Source organism: Lepisma saccharinum, chromosome 9 (assembly GCF_977018435.1).
Source record: "Lepisma saccharinum chromosome 9, izLepSacc3.1, whole genome shotgun sequence".
Lineage (NCBI taxonomy): Eukaryota > Metazoa > Arthropoda > Insecta > Zygentoma > Lepismatidae > Lepisma > Lepisma saccharinum.
Window position 1 is genome coordinate 39,466,479 of NC_139237.1, and position 22,097 is coordinate 39,488,575.

Here is a 22,097-nt window from a genome sequence, read left to right on the forward strand (position 1 = left end):
ATTTTTACAAGTGTAAAGGTGTACTTACAAGTCAAATACTGGACCTTCCTTCCAATGTTTTAGTAATGTCTATAATTCCTTCTTTCAGAGATTTCCAGGGATTAACCTTCATAGGATGGTAGGTTTCAAATGAAAACCACCAAAATTATGCACTTCAGAATGGATAGTTTCAAGTAAAACCAACATGTGACAGCAATTAACAAATTTCTTGTAAACTACTGATGATAATTCAGTTCTGTCTTTTTTGTTCATTTGCATACATATGAAAATATGAGATACTGGAATGACACATAAATATATTTATTTTTACTATTTTTAACAAATGTATTTTGAAAATGTAAATTTTCCCACTCAAAATTACTTTTCAGCCAGTATTTTTTTCCTGATGTTTTACTTTTACATGTAAATAATCAAAATTAAAACTTGTTCATAACATGAGACAATTATGAGTCTAGAGGGAGATATTCAATTTTCAAATTTACCCCAAAATTATGATTATTGTACTTCCCTGCAAATTTGGTCCATTCAGTGTACATAGAGCTGAATTTTGGTAAGTTGACAACACTGCTTTTCTTACAAATTGTTACTAGAGGTCTCGGCGACAACTTGAGCTCTGGGGAAAGTGGAAATTACAGGGGGCCATATGGGTTTTGTTAAGAAAAAGGCAGGCTGGTGCAGCAAAATTGCAATGTTGCAACCTACAGTTGTAAAAAAAAGATCTGGTCCCTCATAGTTCAGATGTAGATTTTACAGAATTCAGTGAAAGGGGATTCCACATTGCGAACCCCGGCAAGAAATGTGGAAGAAACATAAGCCTCATTTGCCAAGATACTCGCCGACCCCTGTGTCAAAGAGTGGTTAGCACAGCACGCTACCACGGTAGGAGTCTCGGGCTCAAATCCAGACCTGTCAATGGTAGTTTTTTGTGAGTGTAGCTCAGGAATATGAGGTTCTCTACGATATCTAGATACCAGTGACAGCAAACTACTCGAAAATTCACATCATTGCTTTTTCATATTTTGGAATATGACAGTGGTTTTTTGAACGGAGAGGAAAATTTTTAAAAATTCGCCCATTCAGCTGCCAAAAGTCCAGTCAAGCCTTAAGCCATGAAAAAAGGGGGTGATTCAAACAGGGTAATTCAAAAGTTTGGGGTCTTGTCAGTAGAGTACCTGAATTTCCTGATTCAAATGATAAGCAAAACTACCTGAGAATTATGTGACCGATTCTTCTGTTTTATTTTCCTCTCCGCTCATTTCTATTACCTCAACAAAGTAGTTTGGTAAACTGCTTTAGTTGACTCCAGTTGGACAGGTGTGAAATTTTATTGTGTTAGGAACATGGTTTTTCTTTAAATTATCATCATTTTCATGTTTCTTTAACCACAATTTTTAAAACTGCCTTAATTCTTGGGCATCTCTGAAGAAAGATCTTACCACTTGTAAGTACACCCACCTCTATTCACTGGTTGTGTAAACATGAAGACAGCACTTTGTACTGCTTCCGCCCTCCCTCAGTTTATTTGAGGGGGGTTAAAATGAAGATACACTATGATTCGATGGAACAAAACCACAAAGAAACATCAATGTCTTACATATCACAACATACAGAGCTGCACAGAGGATTTCACTCAAGCACCAAATAGTTTGCACGGACGATGCTAGATGGCATAAGGAATTGAGAGCTTCTTTACTCGAACAGGCAAAATGAGCAGTATACACTCAAAGCCCAGTAGTTCACGTATAACCGTAATTTGTCTGTGGTAGTGGGCCCTCAAATATAGATTAGTAAGACTAATCGGGACTGGACCTACAGTTTAAAGTGGGATCCGAACCACTATGTGCCTCCACCGGGTATCAAACCTGGGACCCCTTCATTACAAGGTGATGACGTTACCACTGTGCCATCGGGGAGGCCCGATCAAATAGAGACTGTGAAGTGAAAGATGCCATGAAATTGAAACGTAAGTGAACATACTCATCAACTCCATGTTAAAATGTAGTTTAGTCTATCTAACCAATACACAGTGATACGAGGGTCACTATTTATATTTTGAGCCTAACAATGAAAAAACAGGAATTTGGCATTGAAAACTGCTTTATTGTTTTTCGAAGTATTCTCCATTATGGTCAATACACTTTTGCATTCGTTCGAACCATTTGTCAAAGCAGTTTTTCCAATCTTCTTGAGACACCTCCATAATATGTTTTTGAAAGCAACAACGGCATCTTCCGCCGACGAAAATCGTTGTCCACGCAATTTATTCTTGACATTCGGGAACAAGAAGAAGTCATTGGGTGCCAAATCAGGACTGTATGGCGGATGACCCATCAATTCGATTTTTTGACTGTTCATAAAGTCGGTTGTTAGACGAGATATGTGACAGCTGGCATTGTCTTGATGAAGAATGATCTGACAGCGTTTGTTTGTTTTCCGTATTTGACCGAAGACCTCTGGCAAACAAATTGTTGTGTACCATTCAGAGTTGACCGTTCTACGTTCCTCTAAAGGCACAGTTGCCACATGACCAGTTTTCCCAAAAAAACAGGCAAAAATTTGTTTCGATGTGCTTCGAGCGCGAACAACTTTTGTTGGATTGGGTTCATCTTGAAACACCCATACAGTCGACTGCTGTTTACGTTCCGGCTCATATGCATATATCCATGATTCGTCACCTGTTACAATCTTATATACGTCTTTTGAAGCACCACGATTGTATTTATTGAGCATTTGTTTGCACCAATTGACGCGAGCGTCTTTTTTGAGTTTTTGTCAAATTGTGTGGGATCCAACGAGAACATACCTTTCTCAAAGCTAAATGATCATATATTTTTTATATGCTGGTGGAACTAATGCCTATGGTTGCCTCAATCTCACAGTGTCACATGACGGTCTTGCAGAATTAGGTTTTGCACAGCATCAATGTTTTCTTGAACAACAACTGATATTGGACGGCCTTCGCGAATCTCAACGGTGAGCGAATGGCGGCCATGATTAAATTCGTTATACCAGCGTTTCACAGTGGCAAAGGATGGGGTTTCATCGCCAAATGTGGAAGTAAGTTGATCGATGCACTCTTTGTCTTGATAATCCACGTCGAAAATCGTAAAAAATCATCGCACGAAAATGTTCACGAGTTAATTCCATTTTATTGTTGAGCTGAAACTACCATGATGAATATATTACATATACATGTCCAGGATTATTGTCACATTAAAATGATAACTGATTGTATACGCTCGAAGGTGGGAGCAAGGGAGTAGGATTGTTAAGAGAATGTTACATTGACCACTGGTGCTGATCTTATAACAACTTTACCAGCCATGAAAAACTACAATTGGGGGAAATATCTCTTTCAGGGGCATATCAGCACATAAAATCATATCGCTCCGAAGAAATGCCACACACTTTTGCAGAGTCTAATTGTCCTAGAAACTATGCAAAATTCGAAGTTTCTTATTACACTGTGCGACAATGAAAATTGCTGTAGAACAAAAAAAAAAAAAACATGTGATTCCTGTGGAGTTCAGTGCCCTGATGACAATAGTGAAAACAGTTTTTCGCTATCACCTAAACTTTTATCTGGAAATGCAATTTTATCAGCGCACGACTGCATGTTATTGTTGTCGCGGCGCTTATCAGCACAGCCTGTTTCTAGGGATCCACAGTGGAGTGGGAAGGGATAGATACCCACTTGGTTGAGGTATAGTGGAGTTGCAGTTATTTTCATCAGTCAGTTGCTAGTGGTGATCATGCAGTGTCTGTTCCTGCAGTGTGTGTCGTGCAAAACCCCTAACGTGAAGAATACTGTTTGTGCGTGTTCGCGTGTTTCTTGTGTTCAGCGATGTCTAGGAAGTGTGTTAATTCACCAATCCTTTTCTGTTATGTGTGTGGTGAATTTACGACAAAGTCTCAAAGACTTCCCATTTCCCCGTTCGGCAAAAAGGGCATACGAGTTGTATTTTGTATTAAAGGTAGATAAGGGTAAGTGTTAGGCACCACAGAACTGTTGCTCACGTTACTCTTGCTATTCAAGAGGCTGATTGCATGGAACCCACCCATCTATGCCATTTGCCGTACCACAGATGTGGAGGGAACCTAGAGACCACATTACAGATTGCTACTTTTGTTTAACGAAAGTAACAGAAATCTCAAGTAAATCAAAACACACCGTTTCATATCCAAATTTGGAATCTGCAATGTACCCAGTTCTGCATTCTGATTCTCACCCAGTTCCTAAACCACCAGCGGAATGGACACTGGAAGATGAAACAGACGATGGTAGTGACCAACCAATAGATCACGAAGATCTTGATTACACACCATCTACATCACAGCCTGAACCACAGCCATTGTCATAGGCAGAATTGAACAATCTTGTAAGAGATCTAAATCTTTCAAAAAGGCAAGCAGAATTAGTTGGGTCTCATTTTCAAGGAAAAAACCTGCTACAACCAAACACTAGTATATTAGTCCGTAAACTGCAGCTTGGTCTTTCCACTTTTTCTCAATGGCAGAGTGTGTGGTATATTTTAACGACATAAATCGGCTGCCTACAAAATTTGGAATGAAATCAGAATCTGGAACAATGGCGCCTATTCATAGATTCCTCAAAAACTAGTCTCAAAGCTATTCTCTTGCATAACTGAAACGAGAAACCTTCGATACCAGTGGCCCATTCTGTTCAGTTAAAAGCAACCTACGAGAATATGAAACTACTGAAGTATATTTATTGGCTATTCAAACCACAAATGGAAATTCTGTGGTGATCTCAAAGTTCTGGAGCTTATGCTGGGAATGCAGCTGGTTACACAAAATATTGCTGTTTCTTGTGTCACTGGGACAGTAGGACAAGGAAAGGCCACTACGTAATGACACAATGACCTTCGAGAGAAAGCTTCAATCCGGGTGAAAAAAATGTGTCGCATGAACCCCTTGTTGACAAAGCCAGTGTGCTGTTACCACAGCTCCATCTAAAATTGGGCTTCATGAAGAATTTTGTGGAAGCAATGGACAAAGATGGCAGGGGTTTTCAATTTATACTGCCCAAATTTCCTGCGACTAATACTGCAAAAATTAAAGAAGGTATTTTCATTGGGCGACTTGATGAAAGACATAACCTGAGAAGGCAGCTTGGCTTGCCTTCAAAGATGTATGCAACAATTTCTTGGGTAACGTCAGGTCTGACAATTACAGGAACTGACAGAACACATGTTGGACTGTTACAAGGCTATGGGGTGCAACAAGTCTTTGAAAATACATTTCCTGCATTCTCATTTGGATTTTTCCCGCTTAATCTCGGAGATGTGAGTGACGAACATGGTGAGCGATATCACTATGGGTCTATAGATGAGATAGTCTTAGACCATAATACACATTTTATATGACATGTTCATATAATTTATAGAGCACATTTTGCCTGTTTTAATGCATATTGGTGTGTATACATATGCCCCTTACTATTGACATTGATTAGAAAATATTCAAATTTTGTACCCTACAGCTTCAAAGTAAGTTATTTATCTTATTAGCTCTACTGGAAGTTTATTTGCAAGGTGGAAGTAAATTCTTACAGTGCCTCCCTTTACAGTTGTTAGATTTGTTAGATGTAATTAGCCTCACTCAGCTCAGTAGAAGGACACAGAATTTAGCATTGACAGACCAAGTCTTCCCTTATCAATGTACACGATCCATGGAATTAAAAAAAAGTTATGAAAATTAGATGTAAAAAACAAAACTACCTTCATTCTTCCTTACCTTGTAACAGCACCATTTTCATCAACAAGGATGGACAACTTCCGGGCCCTGATGCCTGAGGCCTCTCCACTACTTGATGCTGCTACAGGGTTCTCAGACACGTCTTGCATGCGCTCCGGTTCTTCCTTCATCTCCGTCTTGCTCAGACTGTTAGGAGTGTAGCTGCAATACACCACATCAATCTCAGGGGAATCGGGAGCCTCGGATTTTACTTGTGCATCATCCACCTGGTTGCCACTGCTGCTTGGCTCAAGGTTGGTGATGTTACCTTGGCTATTTGCACCATTAGCAAGCTGTCCGACCCCTTCACTTGGCAATGATATGAGGTTAGCCGCAGGTATCTTAACGGTATACTGTACACTTGTGCTTGGCTGCAAGTGGCTTTGTTGTAACACGGTGACAGTAAGAGGAACCTGAAAAAAAATGATCAGGCATTAACACATGGGTGGCAACTAGACAAGTGGTCAAAATTACACATTTAACTCACCAAAATATGATAAAAATGACCAAACACTGACCTATTTACTTACAAAATATCGAAAGTAAAAGTGGAATTTCATTTTTCTAAAGCTATTGATTGAGGGTTGATTTGGCTTAATTTTACTACGCTTTTCTGCCACTTTTGGCTAATCGTGAAGATAAGGATGATTTATGATGCAATGAAATTGATGAAGGGACAGTCACAAACACCCATGCCCAGGATTCGAACACGGGACCTCTGGCATCGTAGTGTTCTGTGCTAACCACTCTGCCACACACGACGGCTTTATAAAATTATTATCTGGCCTCCTCCATACGCAGCCATCAAACATTTATTTATTGATGGTAAGTCAATATTTTCATTATTGTACAAAGTTATGTGAGGCAATAAAACAATCCTTTGTTTAAAAAAAATAGTGTGCAGAAGATATTGAACTGTAAAACATATGTTATCTATACCTAAAAGTTTGTCTTTGGTTTCTTGCTGAAAAAAAAACAACATTATTAATAAACACTTTTGTTTCTCTACACCTCGTCAGCATGCATTCTTTTCTTATCTTCTTTCATTGCTTTTACACTCCTAGCATGAGCTGTGCTATATTGACTTCCACCATGTCCTTCACCTCGGCAACTCCCTTCACTTAGCAACGTTTGGCTAATTGTCCTTTTCTCATTCTGTCCTTGTATCGGCTTTTCCAGTTTGTCTTTCTTTCTCTCGTGTGCTATTCTTTCCACTGTCCATATTCATCTGCCTTTCTAATTCCCTTTCCTTTTCGCCCATTTCTTTCTCCCTGTACTCCTTTAAAGTGGGCACTCTAGGACCATGATAAAATTCAAGTATAATTCCTGGTTTTCAAGTTCAACTTTAAAAATTCGAGGATACACGCAGATGTTTTCTCTATTTCAACCTTACATATCACCACCCACACACCATTTTTTTGTAACAATATAAAGGGTCCATGTGATTCCGACATATTGAAAAATTCAAATTCAATTCAATTAAATGGTATATATCAGGGTGGTTATTTTTATTAAAAAAATTTTGATGATTTTTATCCATTTTTTATTTTTAAAAAACTTAAAATTGCTTATTTATTAGCATCATACATATAGATATTTTTCTTACAGAAAGACTATTTTCTAGTAAACAGCCCTGTCAAATATTTGAACAGTTTGATTAAAGCAAATAAAAAAATATATGTAAATATACATTTTTCTGTTTCTGATACTATATAGATAAAAGAACCTAGCATGGTAATGTTTGTTAAGTGTGTTAATGAAAATATAATAATTTCAGTAACATTTCATCTGGTTAAAATAAAACATTTTAGATGTACTCTAGAATTGTAACTTAAAATATTCTTTTTAAGTCTCTGTAGCTGAATTTTGGCAATTATTTTAAAATCATAGTTTGCAAAATATCAACTGCCATGATTACTTATGGTTTAATGATAATGACACTATTTATGGTTTAACATTAGTATGTGTATTTTTCTATACAAAATGTTTGCTATTTTGCCTAAAAAATTATTGAATTTTCAATCAAAGAAAAAAATGTAAGTGTGTTTAGAGTTTCCATATTACTTTTCTGTTCGTATGAGCTTCACCACATCAGTACATATATCTTGCTTCCTTTCTTAGATCCTAATAAACACCATAAAATGATTATGAGATCTACAAAATTATTATTCTTTAAGTTATTTATTTAAAGTGATTTAAATCAGTGATTTTTTTTTCAAACCTGATTTAAATCAATCCACCTTGATATATATATATATTGGGTCGGTGCATAAGTTCGTAACATTTTTTATATGGGTTGGCAACACTGTGTTACCAAAGAGTTCCTTCTCTGTTATTCCATTGTTATTACTTAGTTTGTAGTTTTGTGTTTGTGTATTCTAATTCTGAGCACATTTGGTCTTTTTTGCATACTAATTAAAATGGAGTCTCAAGTGGACAAATTTGAACATTTCCGGCACATTCTGCTCTTCAAGTTTAACCAAAGTATCATGTTCGGCAGTAGGAAGTATTTCCTAATGAAGCTGCTCTTGAAAACTGATTTTTCAACTGAAAAACAATGTGTGCTGTGTACTGGGCTAATGCCATATACTGAAAACATAGCAGTTCTACAGGCGAGGCATCGAACTCCTCCCCAACGTTCGCAGATGGTCATTGACAATAGAGGCGACTGCATTACTGACTGAGTGAGTGTTGTTGTGACTGTTTATTGTTAGACTACAATAACAATGTTTCAACTTACCACCTGTATTATTGTATTCCTGTTAACGCGTGTTATAAAACGCTACAAACTTATGCACACACCCAATATTTAAAACATTTAAGGTGCAGAGTTTACATTTGTCATTTCACATACTCTGACTGAAAAGACATCCACAAACACAAGCCACAAATCTTACGGGATATACTAATCTACAAAAAATACTTAATTGTACAAGAATTTCAAACTGAAATTTACCTAATCAACTTCCAAGATATCTTATCTGCAATAATCTTCGTTCTGTCAGATAGATTGTTCTGCAGAGGACACTATAAAGTAAACGGATTCAGAGAATTGTTTTATTTTCCACGTAGCATTCTTTCCCTCCAACGATAACAATTTTTGATTTGATTTGATTTAGTTTATTTTACTTTGCGTTTTGTGCCTCTTGGCAAATTTGCGAAGATGGGGATGAGTGATGATATGATGAAATTGATGAATGGACATTCACAAACAACCAAGCCCGACCGGGATTCGAACCCGGGACCCTTGGCATCGCAGCGCGATGTGCTAACCAGTCGGCCCAACAATAACAATAAAAGCTAAACTATGAAAAACTTTCATCAGGGCATTTTATAAAGATGTATAAATTCATTGGGATTTGGATTAATAAAACTTCCATGTTTTTCACGTCTATGGAGAAAAATTCAAGCAGAATTCCCACTGTTCTTGTCTTTAGTAGCACAATATTCATCACAAGGTTGATTGTAATGAGGATGAGTTGACATCTGTAAGAGCTCCTTTATGATATTAACAAGGTATACTTTGTTCTCGTCCCACACCGTGGCCGTGCAAAGGTATCATACTTTGGGCTCGGGCTGAGTGATGCACACGTTTGAGTTTCCTGGAGGAGACATAACAACTTTTCTCCAGAGGTTTTGGCCAGTGTGTGGTGCCTGCAGCCACACACCATCTTGAAGAAATTGGGAGCTACAAATGAGTAGTGTAACCTGTTCATGGGAATCTTCAACAACAACTGGGGGTTCATCATGCTGACCACACGTAACCCCGTAACTGGTTGGATGATTGCAAACCTCTGCTGTGACATGGGAGTGTGAGACCGGCAGCTGGTAGGTAGGCCTTTGCCATCAAGGGCTGCTCTCGTGCCATGGGTTTATGTTATACCTGATAAATACCTTATTTACACAGGGGGAGTCTGGGAAGAGCCCTGCCCCATTGAAAGACTTAACATGTCCAAAATTAAATAAGTGAAATACTTGTTTACTGATGTATAACATGAAGTTGGTTTGATTCCAGAGAATTTACATGAAAGAAAGGACCAGATTGAGATTGTATAGTTGACAGCGACTGCAAAAATGTATGCGTACTGCTAGTACTAAAAACACACATTAAAACAATAATCAGGGATTTTACTTTTCATCATCCCCAGCAGTTTTTATTCAAATTTTAGTGATCGTAACTAGACATAAGTTAGATAATAAATGCATGCTGTTGTATCTTTATGCTTTGCAGAATTTTTACCTGTTCCTTTAATAATAGCTACATTAAAAACAATAATAATTTAATTTTGAATGTTAGTATGCAATGTTAATTGGACGTTATCCAGTGTGATGGACTTGTAACTCTTCGAGACAGCACCTCTTGTCTTCAGGTGAATATTCTTTGCACACAGAATTCAGTGCAATAACAAAACAGTAATATACAAAGACCCAAATTGGAAGGAGATGTAGTGGTCTACAGTTTAGGGCTTCTGACTGCCACGTGGGGAACCCAGGTTTGATTCCGAGGGGTGAGTGACCTAAGGTCAGAATTTTTCCGGACTTGTCCCTGAATGAAGCAGCTCTGGGGCTCACTCACCCTCAAATCAATGGGTACCTGGGGAGCATCCCTGGGAGGTAAAGGCAGTCAGAGCATGGCAATGATCACATCACCTCAAAATGTGCCCTCATGGCATGGTGCTCTATATGCACGGGAACTTTACCTTATTGGAAATTAAGGAAAATTAAACAAGCAACCTTCATAGCAGGAGACCCCTTCACCATAACTTGGGAGTGCCCATGGATGCACACATGTATATCATGATCATCAGCTGAAGTGGAAACGCTTACATCACACGCATGATGAATTTACAAGGGTAAAAAAGGAACTACTTACATGATAATTCACTCTGATAAATTCACATATGGCGAAAGCAATCGAGAAGAAAATCTGCACGGAGAAATGAAAAGTGAACTTAGAGTGAATTACCTATCTCTGACCTACCACCGAACAGATATCTTTACATACAATACTTACACTAGTACATTCTTCTTGCTTTGTATTGCCCATAATGCAGGTTCGGAGTTCATTTTGAGTCCTTATAACTTCAGCCTTATATTCTGTAAAACTCTGTATTTTGTACATACAATGGTAACAAATTGTTTTTGGAAGCACATCATGCTCTAATATCTGGAATGAGAAGTACAAATCATTACTTTCATAAAATGTGTACTGGAGGATTTAAAAATAATAATTTGCATGCAGTTTATGATGATTGTATTATAGTGGAACCACAAGCAAAAAAACCTGCGCAGAAGCACATCGTGCAGGCGGGTGCGGGAAAGGCCAGGGGGAAGCAACATTCGCGCTGCCAGCGTTGCCAGGCCTATTGATTTCTCAGGAGAATTCCTTAATAAACTATTGCTATGGAATCTCCAACAGCCAGCTTAAAAACACATTTCCTACTCATCTTACTTCAACATGGAGGGGAGATGTGGAGTGGAACTCCACTCCGCCGTGAAAAGTGCTGTTTGCACTGTGAAATTATGTCAAATGCTACTCAATTATGCTAGGACATTATTTTATTACATTTACTACGTTACTATTTTTAGATGGCTGTATTTTATCCCACCCTAAACTCTTTTTCTATTTTAGTTATTTTACGTCGCTTTTGTGCCTGTACGGGTAAGTACGACAATATCGATGAATGAAAAACTGATGAAATGGATGATGTGACACAAACACAGTGAAACGTTCTTGCCTTACGAGGTAGAAACACTGACTTCATAGCGTGGGCAAATTATGTTATACATGTATGTGTTTGTGGGTGTGTGTGTGTATTTCTAGTAGATGGGGAGGATAGGTGGCACCCTAGCATAAGCGTTACTATCTTGATTATTGAGTAAGACATGCTGTCTAATTTACCAAATATATTTCACATACGTAATGCATTTTCTCATTATGGTGTAGGACACGTGCCCACCCCTATCGATAGCTGTACACCGAACACCAGCAGAAGACAAATTGATTTGTTATTGTTAGCATTCGACTTGAAAGATTGTGGAAAATCGCCGACAACGAAAAGCGGCACGTTAGCTTCATCTGTGAAAACAATTTTCTACCATTTTCTGTCATAAAAATTCCTCGCGACTATAGAGGCATCGCAAACCCCTTGTGTCGGTGCTGAGAAAGAACAAATTTGAGGGTGTTTTCCACGCACCCTCTAACCGGAAAATGCGGAGGAGATTAAAGATATTGGTCGTTCCCTCAGGCGGTTTACTTTCTTTTGTTTGAAACATGTCCACTCCTGAAATGGAGATCTTCGGTATATTTTCGCCAAACGGTGCTGGGTTTAGCACCATTGTTACAAAAGTATCTGTGACGTTTACACCGTAAACAATGTGTGCCACTCCAGCACCACTCCCCTTGCCCCCCCCCCCCCCAGTGCACACGACTATGCTGCCCCTCTGCCTCCAAGAACGTCGTTCATCCGCTACTATTAGATCATCAGATTTTGTAGCAGATCTTCTGGTTTCCCAAGGAACAATCTCCCGAATTTTTCAAATCTGACCTGGCAACACTGACCCGAACATCGATAACGGCAGGAAAGTTGCACGAATGCTTTGGACGGAAGGTTTTTTTCCTTGTGGTCGAGCTATAGCTGTAAAAGTAAGTGTGAGTAGTAAATATTTGACTGGAGCTTTTTTTTCGCATAGTTTACAATCCGATTTTCCAAAATTTATCTACAGCTAATTTCCCTGCCATTAAGAAAAACAAAATTCAGATTAAACACCAGTCCTGTCAGCTTGTGCATTATTTTAAAGTGGGGAATCTAAATCACCATGTAATGTGCCTCTGTGGTACTGAACAAAGGACCACTTGATTACAAGGTGACAATGTTAACCACTATGCTCTTATTGAGTAAGGTTACCATACATACCAATTTAGTCAGGGCAGTTCATTGTTTTTAATCCCAAAACTGACATTTTTCTGGTTGCAGTCAGGATGCAAACAGGTACAAAATTTATTTTTGGGGCCATTGAGGCATGTTGTTCTTTTTTCTTTTAAAAAAATCACTGATGACGCATATCATTAAAATTAGTCGAAATTCAATTAGCTCAATCATGTGATGGAGAATGATGAACAAAATTCATAGCAGGGGACTAATTACACCTACAAAACCTACCAGTGTGTTAAAAATGTCACCGGGCTTACTCAATTAACATGTTTTCACATATGAGGTAAAGATGATAGTTATCCTTCTTTTATTGGAAAAGATGGTGATACTTGTCTCATATTCAATCAAAACGTGCTTCTTCAACATGGAAGTCAGGGTCTTCACTGAGATAAAAGAAAATCCGGAAGAATTGAAACAAGGCTGCATGTTGCTTTTTTCACGAAAATAATTTCAATTTTTCACATTAACAGTAATTATTGTTCTTCCTTTTTTCGCTTGTATAACACACAATATGGCGGGCTCAACTTGAGTCGCGTTGTGCATCATCAGTAGGTATGCAATGTTTCCAACTTTCTTCACCGAAAAATACCTACTTTCGTGTTCATCATGTGTGTAAATTGTACACAATGCACAGAATTTTTTTAAAAAATTTAACTATGCCTGCCTAACCTAACCTTACCGGAAATGGTTCACGGGGCTATCCGTAAATGTTTTTTGGAGCTAGCCCCACAAACCATTCATGGATAGCCCTACGAACCATTTCCGGTAAGGTTAGGTTAAGCAAGCCTAGTTAAAAATCTTGTTCCAAAACAACGGCATGGTTGGAAACATTGACAGGGAGTTACATCATCAAACATACGCAACATCCGGTACACGTAGAGGAAGCAAATAAAAGCAACGTCTATTGTGCATCGGAAAGATATTTTTCTTGAAAAACATATGAATTCCCGGTCACATACATTCCACGACGAAAGAAAATACCTTCACAAACTGTCAACATGCTACAGAAACTCATTTCCGTAAGTAGTTTCTTCTGTAAAAATGAAGAAATATGTTGTGCCCATACAGAACTGTTACCCCTAACCGAACCTAACCTTACCATAAATGGTTCGTGGGGCTAACGGCAATGGTTTGTGGGGCTAATGTGAATGGTTTGTGGGGCTAACGTCAATGGTTCGTGGGGCTAACGAGGTATTAGCATAATTTCAAATCCGGCCACGAAATTAGGTATTTTTCAGTGAAGAAGGTCGGAAACACTGCATACACACTTCAAATCGACAAAACACTGCCACAATGCACTATGAACCAGTACGCTATCACCACATCGTGTGTTACAGAACCGGGAAAAGGAAAATCAGTGAGTACTCGTAAATTTAAAAAAATACACATTATTTTCATTAGAAAATAATTAATACACCTAAAAAAATGTTCCGCAATGTAGAATTGTATGTTAGCAATGTAAAAAAGTGTGAAAGAAATTATTTCTAGGTGTTTCCACTATACAAAAGTAGTACCCAGTTAGGTTAGGCAAGCATAGTTTGAATTTTCGAAAAATAAAAAAACTTGCAACAAAAAGGCGTGTTTGGAAACATTGACCGGGGGGGGGGGGGGGGTACGTCATGACATGCACGGGCCATCCTTGCATCCTTGATGTATAGAAGCAAATGGAAGCAAGAGGAATTGCATGTCAGAGAGATATTTTTATAGAAAAAAAAAGATTTCACGCTAAAAAATATATACACGGCGAAAGAAAACACATTGAGGAACTTCAACGATGATATAGAAAGTGATTTCCGTAAGCAGTTTCTTCTGTAAAAATGAAGAAATCTTACGGAAATGAGTTTCTCCAAGGTTTACAACGTTCGTCGAGGTATTTTCTTTCATCGTGGAATATATTTGACCGGGAAATTATGTATTTTTCAAGAGAAATATCTCACCAATGCACAATTGCCATTGCTTTCATTTGCATGCACTACCACAACCGGATGCTGTGTACGTTTGATGACGTAAGCCCCTGTCAGTGTTTCAAACCTTTTTTTTTTTTTTTTACTATGCTTGCCATAACCAAACCTAACCTAACCTTATCAGAAATGGTTCGTGGGGCTATCGGTCAGCTACCATGCATAATGGTTCGTGGGGCTATCCGTGAATGGTTTGTGGGGCTATCCGTCAGCTACCCATGCATAATGTACAATTTGCACAAGTGACGAACACGATAGTAGGTATTTTTTGGTCAAGGTTGTTGGAAACACTGCATGACAACTACGGTAGTCAAGATTTCCAGCCATATTCTGTGTTATGGAAGCGAAAAAAGGAGTCACAGAAATTATTCTCTATGCGAAAAATTGTAGTTTTTTTGTGTAAAAAGCATAATGGCACCTTGAACTATCTTCCGCAATACACAATTGGTAAGTACGAACCATGCGAAACACAAAATATCTGATTTTAATGTGTCTCCGATCTATGAAACTGGTACCAAACAAAGTAGGGTAACATTATAGTATAGGTGATACGGATTTCTTCAAATTTACAGGAGAAAGTACTTACGGAAATCATTTTCTGTAGCGTTGTGGAAGTTCGTGAATGCAGTTTTGATCCATTTTAATGCGAATACATGTTGTTTTCTGCGAAAATCTCTGTCCGACATGCTGTTGCTGCTGCCGCCATTTGCTTTCTGCACGAGAGCACAATGCTCTGTGTGTTAAGATGACGTAACCCCATAGTGTTTTCACTAGAACATGACGTGTTCTTAATCACGAATCTGTTGTAAAAAACCGTGGTTCACGTCTGGAAATTTGGAAAAAAAAGCAGATTGAATTTTTTTTATATATAGGTGTATATGCGTAGTTTTACGAATGAAAATGTAATCTCCTATCATTGTTTCCAACCACGCCGTTGTTTTACAAGAAAATGATTTATGATGTTCAATTTTAGTACAAACCTTATTTTTTCGATGAATTTAGGGGTGAAATGAGTGCTAATGGAACCTAACCTAACAGGCCTAACCTAACCTCGTGTGAATGGTGCATGGGGCTACCCGTCGATGGTTTCTGGGGCTAACGTGAATGGTTTTGTGGGTACCCATGCATGGTTTTTGGGGCTAACGAACAATGTTTCATCAAAATGTACAATTTCCAGACGTGACCCCCGGTTTTTTACACCAGATTCGTGATTAGGAGGCCAAAATTAGTTAGCAAAAATTAACAAAATTGGAGTCTTTCTCTATATTGTCAATTCTTACCTATTTTTTTTTTTAACTATGCTTGCCTAACCTAACTTAACCTAACCTTACGGAAAATGGTTTTTGGGGCTAACGTGAATGGTCTGAGGCGCTAGACTCTAGTTTACGTCTTTCTTGCGCACTCCTTGTTGCCCATATACAAAACCGTGCTAGCAGACAACCGGCGCTGCGGCTTCCGTAGGATAAGTAAGTTTTTGTTTTTACACTTTCTGTCTAATCATTCACGGGAACGAGGTATGCCTACGAGGTTGGGTTAGGCCTGTTAGGTTAGGTTCCATTAGCACTCATTTCACCCCTAAATATGTGCTTCACCATCGAAAAATGTCGTCAGTACGTTCAATCACGCATATTCGGACATCGGTTTTTCTCGCCTTGGGATTTACTTTGTTGAATTCCTTATAAAATAACCTTTCCAACGATATATGACACGTATTCCTTAGGAAAAGGACGTAAACTAGAGTCTTACCATTTGAGGGGCTAACGTCAATGGTTTGCGACGTATTAGCATAATTTCAAATCCGGGCACCAAAGTAGGTATTTTCCGGCGAACGAGGTTGCAACACTGCATAAATCGACAAAACACTCGCACAACGCGCCCTGAACCAGTACGCTTTCGCCCGCCATAATGTGTTACAGAATCGAAAAAAGTAAAGTAAGTACTCGTAAATGTAAGAAATAGACATTATCTTAGTTAGAATGCACTATTTCACCTTAGGAAATGTTCCGCATTCCAAAATAGTACGATAGCAATGTTCCGCATTCCAAAATAGTACGGTAGTAATGTAAAATAGTGCGAAATATATGATTTAGAGGTGTCTCGCCCATACTATAATAGTACCCAAACGGACAAGTGACCAGCTTACCACGACAGCTAAGCAGTCCTGTATTTTTTTCAAAATATGTTTTTGTTTTCCTTCTTCAGCGAATACATCGAGTGTGGCACTATTCCTCGACATGCAAAGTCGACAACATTGAAGGTTATCGGGTGTACTTATTCCAGCCATTATTTCTGTTACATCACAATTCTGTGGTTAGATTTTCGCGGTTGCACTGGTTCAAAAGATACTCCTTCTCCTTGCAGTGCTTTCTGCAACAGATCATATATATGTACATATATATCTATGTATATATCCCCTAAGTTTTCTGCCTTCCAGCGACCAACGGTACAAGCGATGAAAATCGCAAAACAACCGGTATTGGCGCGACCCAGAGTTGCCAGATAAAATGTGTATGGCACACACCGAACTTTTAACAGTTTTTAGGCCAATGGTACCCATTTACGATGAATATTGGATGCGTTCCAAAAGTCTTAACGAAACGAACGCATTCAACGAAAATAACTGGGCTTGTGAATCTGGTGAAGGCAGTTATTTTACAGACTTATGGGACACTCTAGGCGAAAGCGCAGGCTCAGCGTTTTGTTTAGAGAAAGTTTCCGCATGGCGTCAGCGGAAGGACTGTCCTTATGGCAAAATAAACTCTACTGTGGACACTGTTACTAATTTAATCACATTCTAAGAACGGTCAAGGCATATTCATCTCGTGCATGTTGCTCCATGTCGGTCTCTGTTAAAATTATAATACATTTTAGGAACTAGTGCAGTTTAAATCCATCAGCACGCGCTTTGTCTGCAAGGAGCAGACGATTCTCACCGAACGAACCAGCCTCCTGGCCAGTGCGTTTGGTGTATCTCGTTCTTGCACGAGACGCACGGAATGCGACTTTTGGGACAGCATAATGAAACGCACGGAAGCACTTATGGGACAGCCAGTTATCATAACTCGTTTAACGTGTTAAACTCCTGCGACGTTCGGAACTGGCCCATTCTTCCGTTTACTGTAGTCCTCGCGATTTCCCTGTCAATTTTGGTTGTGTGCATTATGGCTTTCAACCTCCACTAGTTTGGAAAATACAGTATAATTTGAACGGGGGGAGCTATGAAGCAACATTCACAAGATGAGTGTGCGGTAACTGTAGGGGTGTCAGGGGTCGGGAAAAAAATTCCCGTTCCGATCCAGACTTCGGGAAATAAATTGCTGACTTTTCGGGATACCGAGCAGTCGGGAAATACCAAATGGTCATTTCAAAAAGTCGTTAATTCTCGACGTTTTCTACATTGTAAGTGTCTGGAACTTATCGGAAATTGTTAGTTTTTATTCCAGAAATACAAAAATAATCATTTAAGGTGAAAATGACATGCATCCAGAGCTCTGGGAAATTTCGAACATTTCCCGACTAATGCCCGTTTGCACCAACGTCGATTTACTCGCGAGTAAGAGTAAAGTCAGAGTTAACCCACGAATTGGCTGATTATCTGTTGCATCAACAGAAACGTCGGGTGATCTGGGAGTAGAAAGGGGGTCAACTTTACCCTTCGAGATCGCCGAGTAGGATACCAATGTCCAGGCACCGTTACTTACATCCTTTCCTTGTTTCTTACGACACCACGTGTAGAACCTCGCCAACCACGCCTTCTCGAAAGGAGCAGCCAATCACATACTTCCAATTGTATGACGTGTAGGCACTTGCTTTGAGGCTAGCTTAAGCCCCTGTCACACAGAACTGGATATCTAGTTGGAATGCCCTAGTTGGTGATGGACTGACTTTCTAGGTAGAAATCATGGCCGCCTGGCTGACTGCTTGACTGGTTTTGAGGAATAGGACATGTTCTAAGGGCCGGTTGCACCATCGCCACTCAATACGCCACTTTACAAAGTGCTGGATAACGACAGGCGGGAGATTTAGGCGGCGGTGGGTTGCACCAAGCATTTTTATCCTCCGCCTTGTAAGGTGGAACTTTCTCCTGCTTGCCGTACGACCTGGCAACAGAAACTGGAGAAAGTTGTGTTTTCGATTTTGTTTTGTTTGTTTATTACGTGCTAATGTGTGCTTGACAATTCCAAATGCATGCTTTTTCAACCGAAATATATTTTAAGAAACGAAATATTTCATGCAATAAAATGATACAGTTGATCGAAATAGGTAATGCATGTGTCGTACTCTCATTTAATATCAAATGTATTATATATGATACAATGAAACTCGTAGGTGGCCGCGGTGGCTCAGTCGGTAACGCGTCTGACTACCATGCTAAAGGTCCCGGGTTCGATCCCCGGCCGGTTCAAATCCGGGAACTTTTCTAACGGTGGAAGCGGTCCCGGCGCCCACCCAGCGTCGAATACCACGGGTACCTGGGGGAAACCCTGGGGGGTAAAGGCGGTCAGGGGCGTGATGCTGATCACATCACCCCCACTCACGACCGGATCAAGAAAGTGTGGGGCGTTACCCCCACACCCCCTATACGCCTTCATGGCGTGGTGCTATGCACAGGGGAACACTTTACCTTTTTTACCTTTACAATGAAACTCGTAATCTTTCGAAGTAATGGGGAGTTATTCTTACAAACTCTCCAAATTATTTTTTACGTACTCCAATTAACATAATGCAAAGAAAGAATATTCCTAGACTTATCTTTCAGTAAGACATACGGTCACTTTTTTTAATATTAAACACTACTAAACAGTGACCAAAATTTTACGAAGTCGTAACAAATTCAAGTTACATTTTTTAATTTTTTAGTGCAAGGGTGACATATCTGCTCTTACTAATTTATCATTCGTTTCTGTTAATAATTTATCAATCTGTAACCCCTTCTTTAGAGAATAGCGAGTATCAGTATTATCATCGTTGACCATCTTATAGGTTTCCTCTTTATTATAATTCAGCTTTTGTGCAAGATTAATATTGAAAGTTGGTTGAGTAATAACGATGCATATGAAAATTAAATTTTTGTATTAAAAAAAACACAAAAAAATCGTTAATCAACGGTTCTATGTACAAGGTACATTTTTAGAATTCTATCATCTTAGCACAAAAGGAATAATCAAATAGTAATGTACCGTATTACTATATTGATAGACGCATGTTAAGAGGAAGAAGAAGAATTTGTATTCTATAGCATGTTATTGATTGGTTGTTATAGTAATACAGTGTGTAAGATGTACGTGAATGGCTTCCAGGCATTAAAGTTATGTTGTTAATTTGTACCTACGTGTTTGTATGTCTTGTAAAAGTATAGATAAGAAATCACACACACACAACAAAACAAGGCTTACATCTATGGCGCAGTCGTACAGGATATTCTTGGTAATCCTTCGTAAGAAGAAGTATGGGTGAAGACGTCACGAAGAGTACACGACGATCATCATTCCAGCATAGGTTTATGCAAGGAGAAATTGTGTCGGCTTGATCAATTTCTACGGTAAGAACCAAGATTACACGGTTTGTGTATTGATTACAATAATTGTACAAGAACAAAGTTTAAATCAGTGTGATACGGATTGTGTCTACGATGTTGTGATATTAAGTTGTCCACAATTATGAATATGTTCGGTTTGAATTTATTCTCTGAGTTCCGGCCAGATTCGGAAGAAATAGAAGATTATTTAACGAGGTTTGAACAGTCTTGTTTGGCTCATGATGTTAATGAAGCCAGGAAGGTGCCCATACTGATCGCAGTTATAGGACCTGAAACATTCAAAGTGCTGAAGACTATCCTAGCACCTAAACCAGTCGAACGGCAATCGTATTCGACCCTCAGGGATAATCTACTTAAACATTATGGCCAGAAAATAAACAAATATGTGGAACGTTTTAAGTTCAGGCAATGCATACAGGAAAGCGGCGAGGATGCAACACGATTTATGGTACGTGTTAAACAACAAGCACTAAAAGGTAGTTTTGGCCAGTACTTACAGGAAGCCATTGTAGAGCAAATAATTGTAGGCGTTCGGTCTGACGCCATTAGAAAGAAATTACTGTCTGAACCTACATTGACTCCAGCAAAATGTCAAGATATTGTGCTTCAAATGGAATTAATTGAACGGGAAACACAAATGTTCACACATCGTGAAAAGGAATGTAGTCCTAATCTAAAGTTCAAATCACAAACCCTGAGACCTTCTGTAAACAAAACCACCTGCATGCAGAAAGCATTGCAAACTCATAGAAGTAAAAAAATCCACACGAAAATCCAGCGTTGTTACAGGATTCATTACGTAAGGTAAAACAATGGCAAATTTCTAGTATGGGATACGCTACCGCAAATGACGTCTCACTTTAAACCCAATGCTCTTCCTTTTTTTACTTATTGCTTCACCTTTATGGTTAACTCTTTGCACCAGTAATCATTTCCCATAAATTTGGCTTCTTTCTTGCATGCGAATTGAATATATTTAACTTGCATTTTTTTAGACAAAATGATATAACATGGTAATCTATACAGGGTGACTGGTAATTAGATGTATTCCCTGAAAGGGGTTAAAGTAGAGACAATTTGCAATAAATTTGACCATATGATACCCCGTCCGAAAATTAGTAGTTTTCGAGATAATCGAATTTCAATTGTTTCTTTAAAAAATGACAATTTTCCACATATAAAGGTGAATTGAGAAAAAACTGCATATTGTATAGAACTTATTTCAGCGTTTTCTGATAGCTAACAAATAAGTGGTTCGTTGAAAAAAAAAAAGGTTTTCCCAAATAACAATCAAATGCAAGTAACGGGTGGGTCTAAACTTACAAGTGATGATTAAAAAATGCACTCTTAGTTTACTTGGCAACGTACTAATAACAAAAATGGTATGACACGAAGCGTACAAATTACTTAAATTACTTCCTTGTGTCATCAGCTATCCAACAAGGTACAAATGTTGCTAACATTCACATTTGTGTACAAGAAATAATACTTCATTCATCTTCATGTGAATGGAATCAATGAACAATACAATTAAAGAACATTACACGTCTTGCTCAAAGTGGGCACCTCCGTTACGAATGCAGGCACGCAGGTTTTTATGGACATTTGGTCTCTTAACTCGTGATGTGATGGTGCCCTTGATGTGTTGACCAGCTGTTAAGATCCTCTCCCTGAGCTGTTCTTAAGAGTTTACCGGTGTCTGGTCATGTGGCTCCAAATATAAAAGTCGCAAGGCTTGAAATCGGGGGATCAAGCCGGCCAGGGAATCGGGCCACCTCGGCCAATCTATTTCTTTGGGTAATTTTCATCCAGCCACTGTCGCACGCCCAGAAGTATGGATGGGCGTCGTCAACAATCATTTGATCGAGCCATTTTTCCTGCCCCAAATCTTAAATGGCATCACTT

At 38.9% G+C, this 22,097-nt stretch overlaps 1 protein-coding gene across 1 annotated transcript in view; it reads right to left on the minus strand.

The window, feature by feature from the left end:
* The window catches only part of LOC145992015 (uncharacterized), a 34,393-nt gene extending 17,320 nt beyond the window's left edge, over nt 1-17,073 (minus strand). The window contains exons 1-3 of the mRNA XM_083128027.1: nt 16,797-17,073; nt 10,772-10,924; nt 5,758-6,170 (exon numbers count right to left, since the gene is read on the minus strand). Of these exons, the coding sequence (XP_082984153.1) occupies nt 5,758-6,170; nt 10,772-10,924; nt 16,797-16,937 (707 nt within the window). The 5' untranslated portion in view covers nt 16,938-17,073. The remainder of the gene's footprint in view (nt 1-5,757; nt 6,171-10,771; nt 10,925-16,796) is intronic.
* Between the last annotated feature and the right edge of the window lie 5,024 nt (nt 17,074-22,097).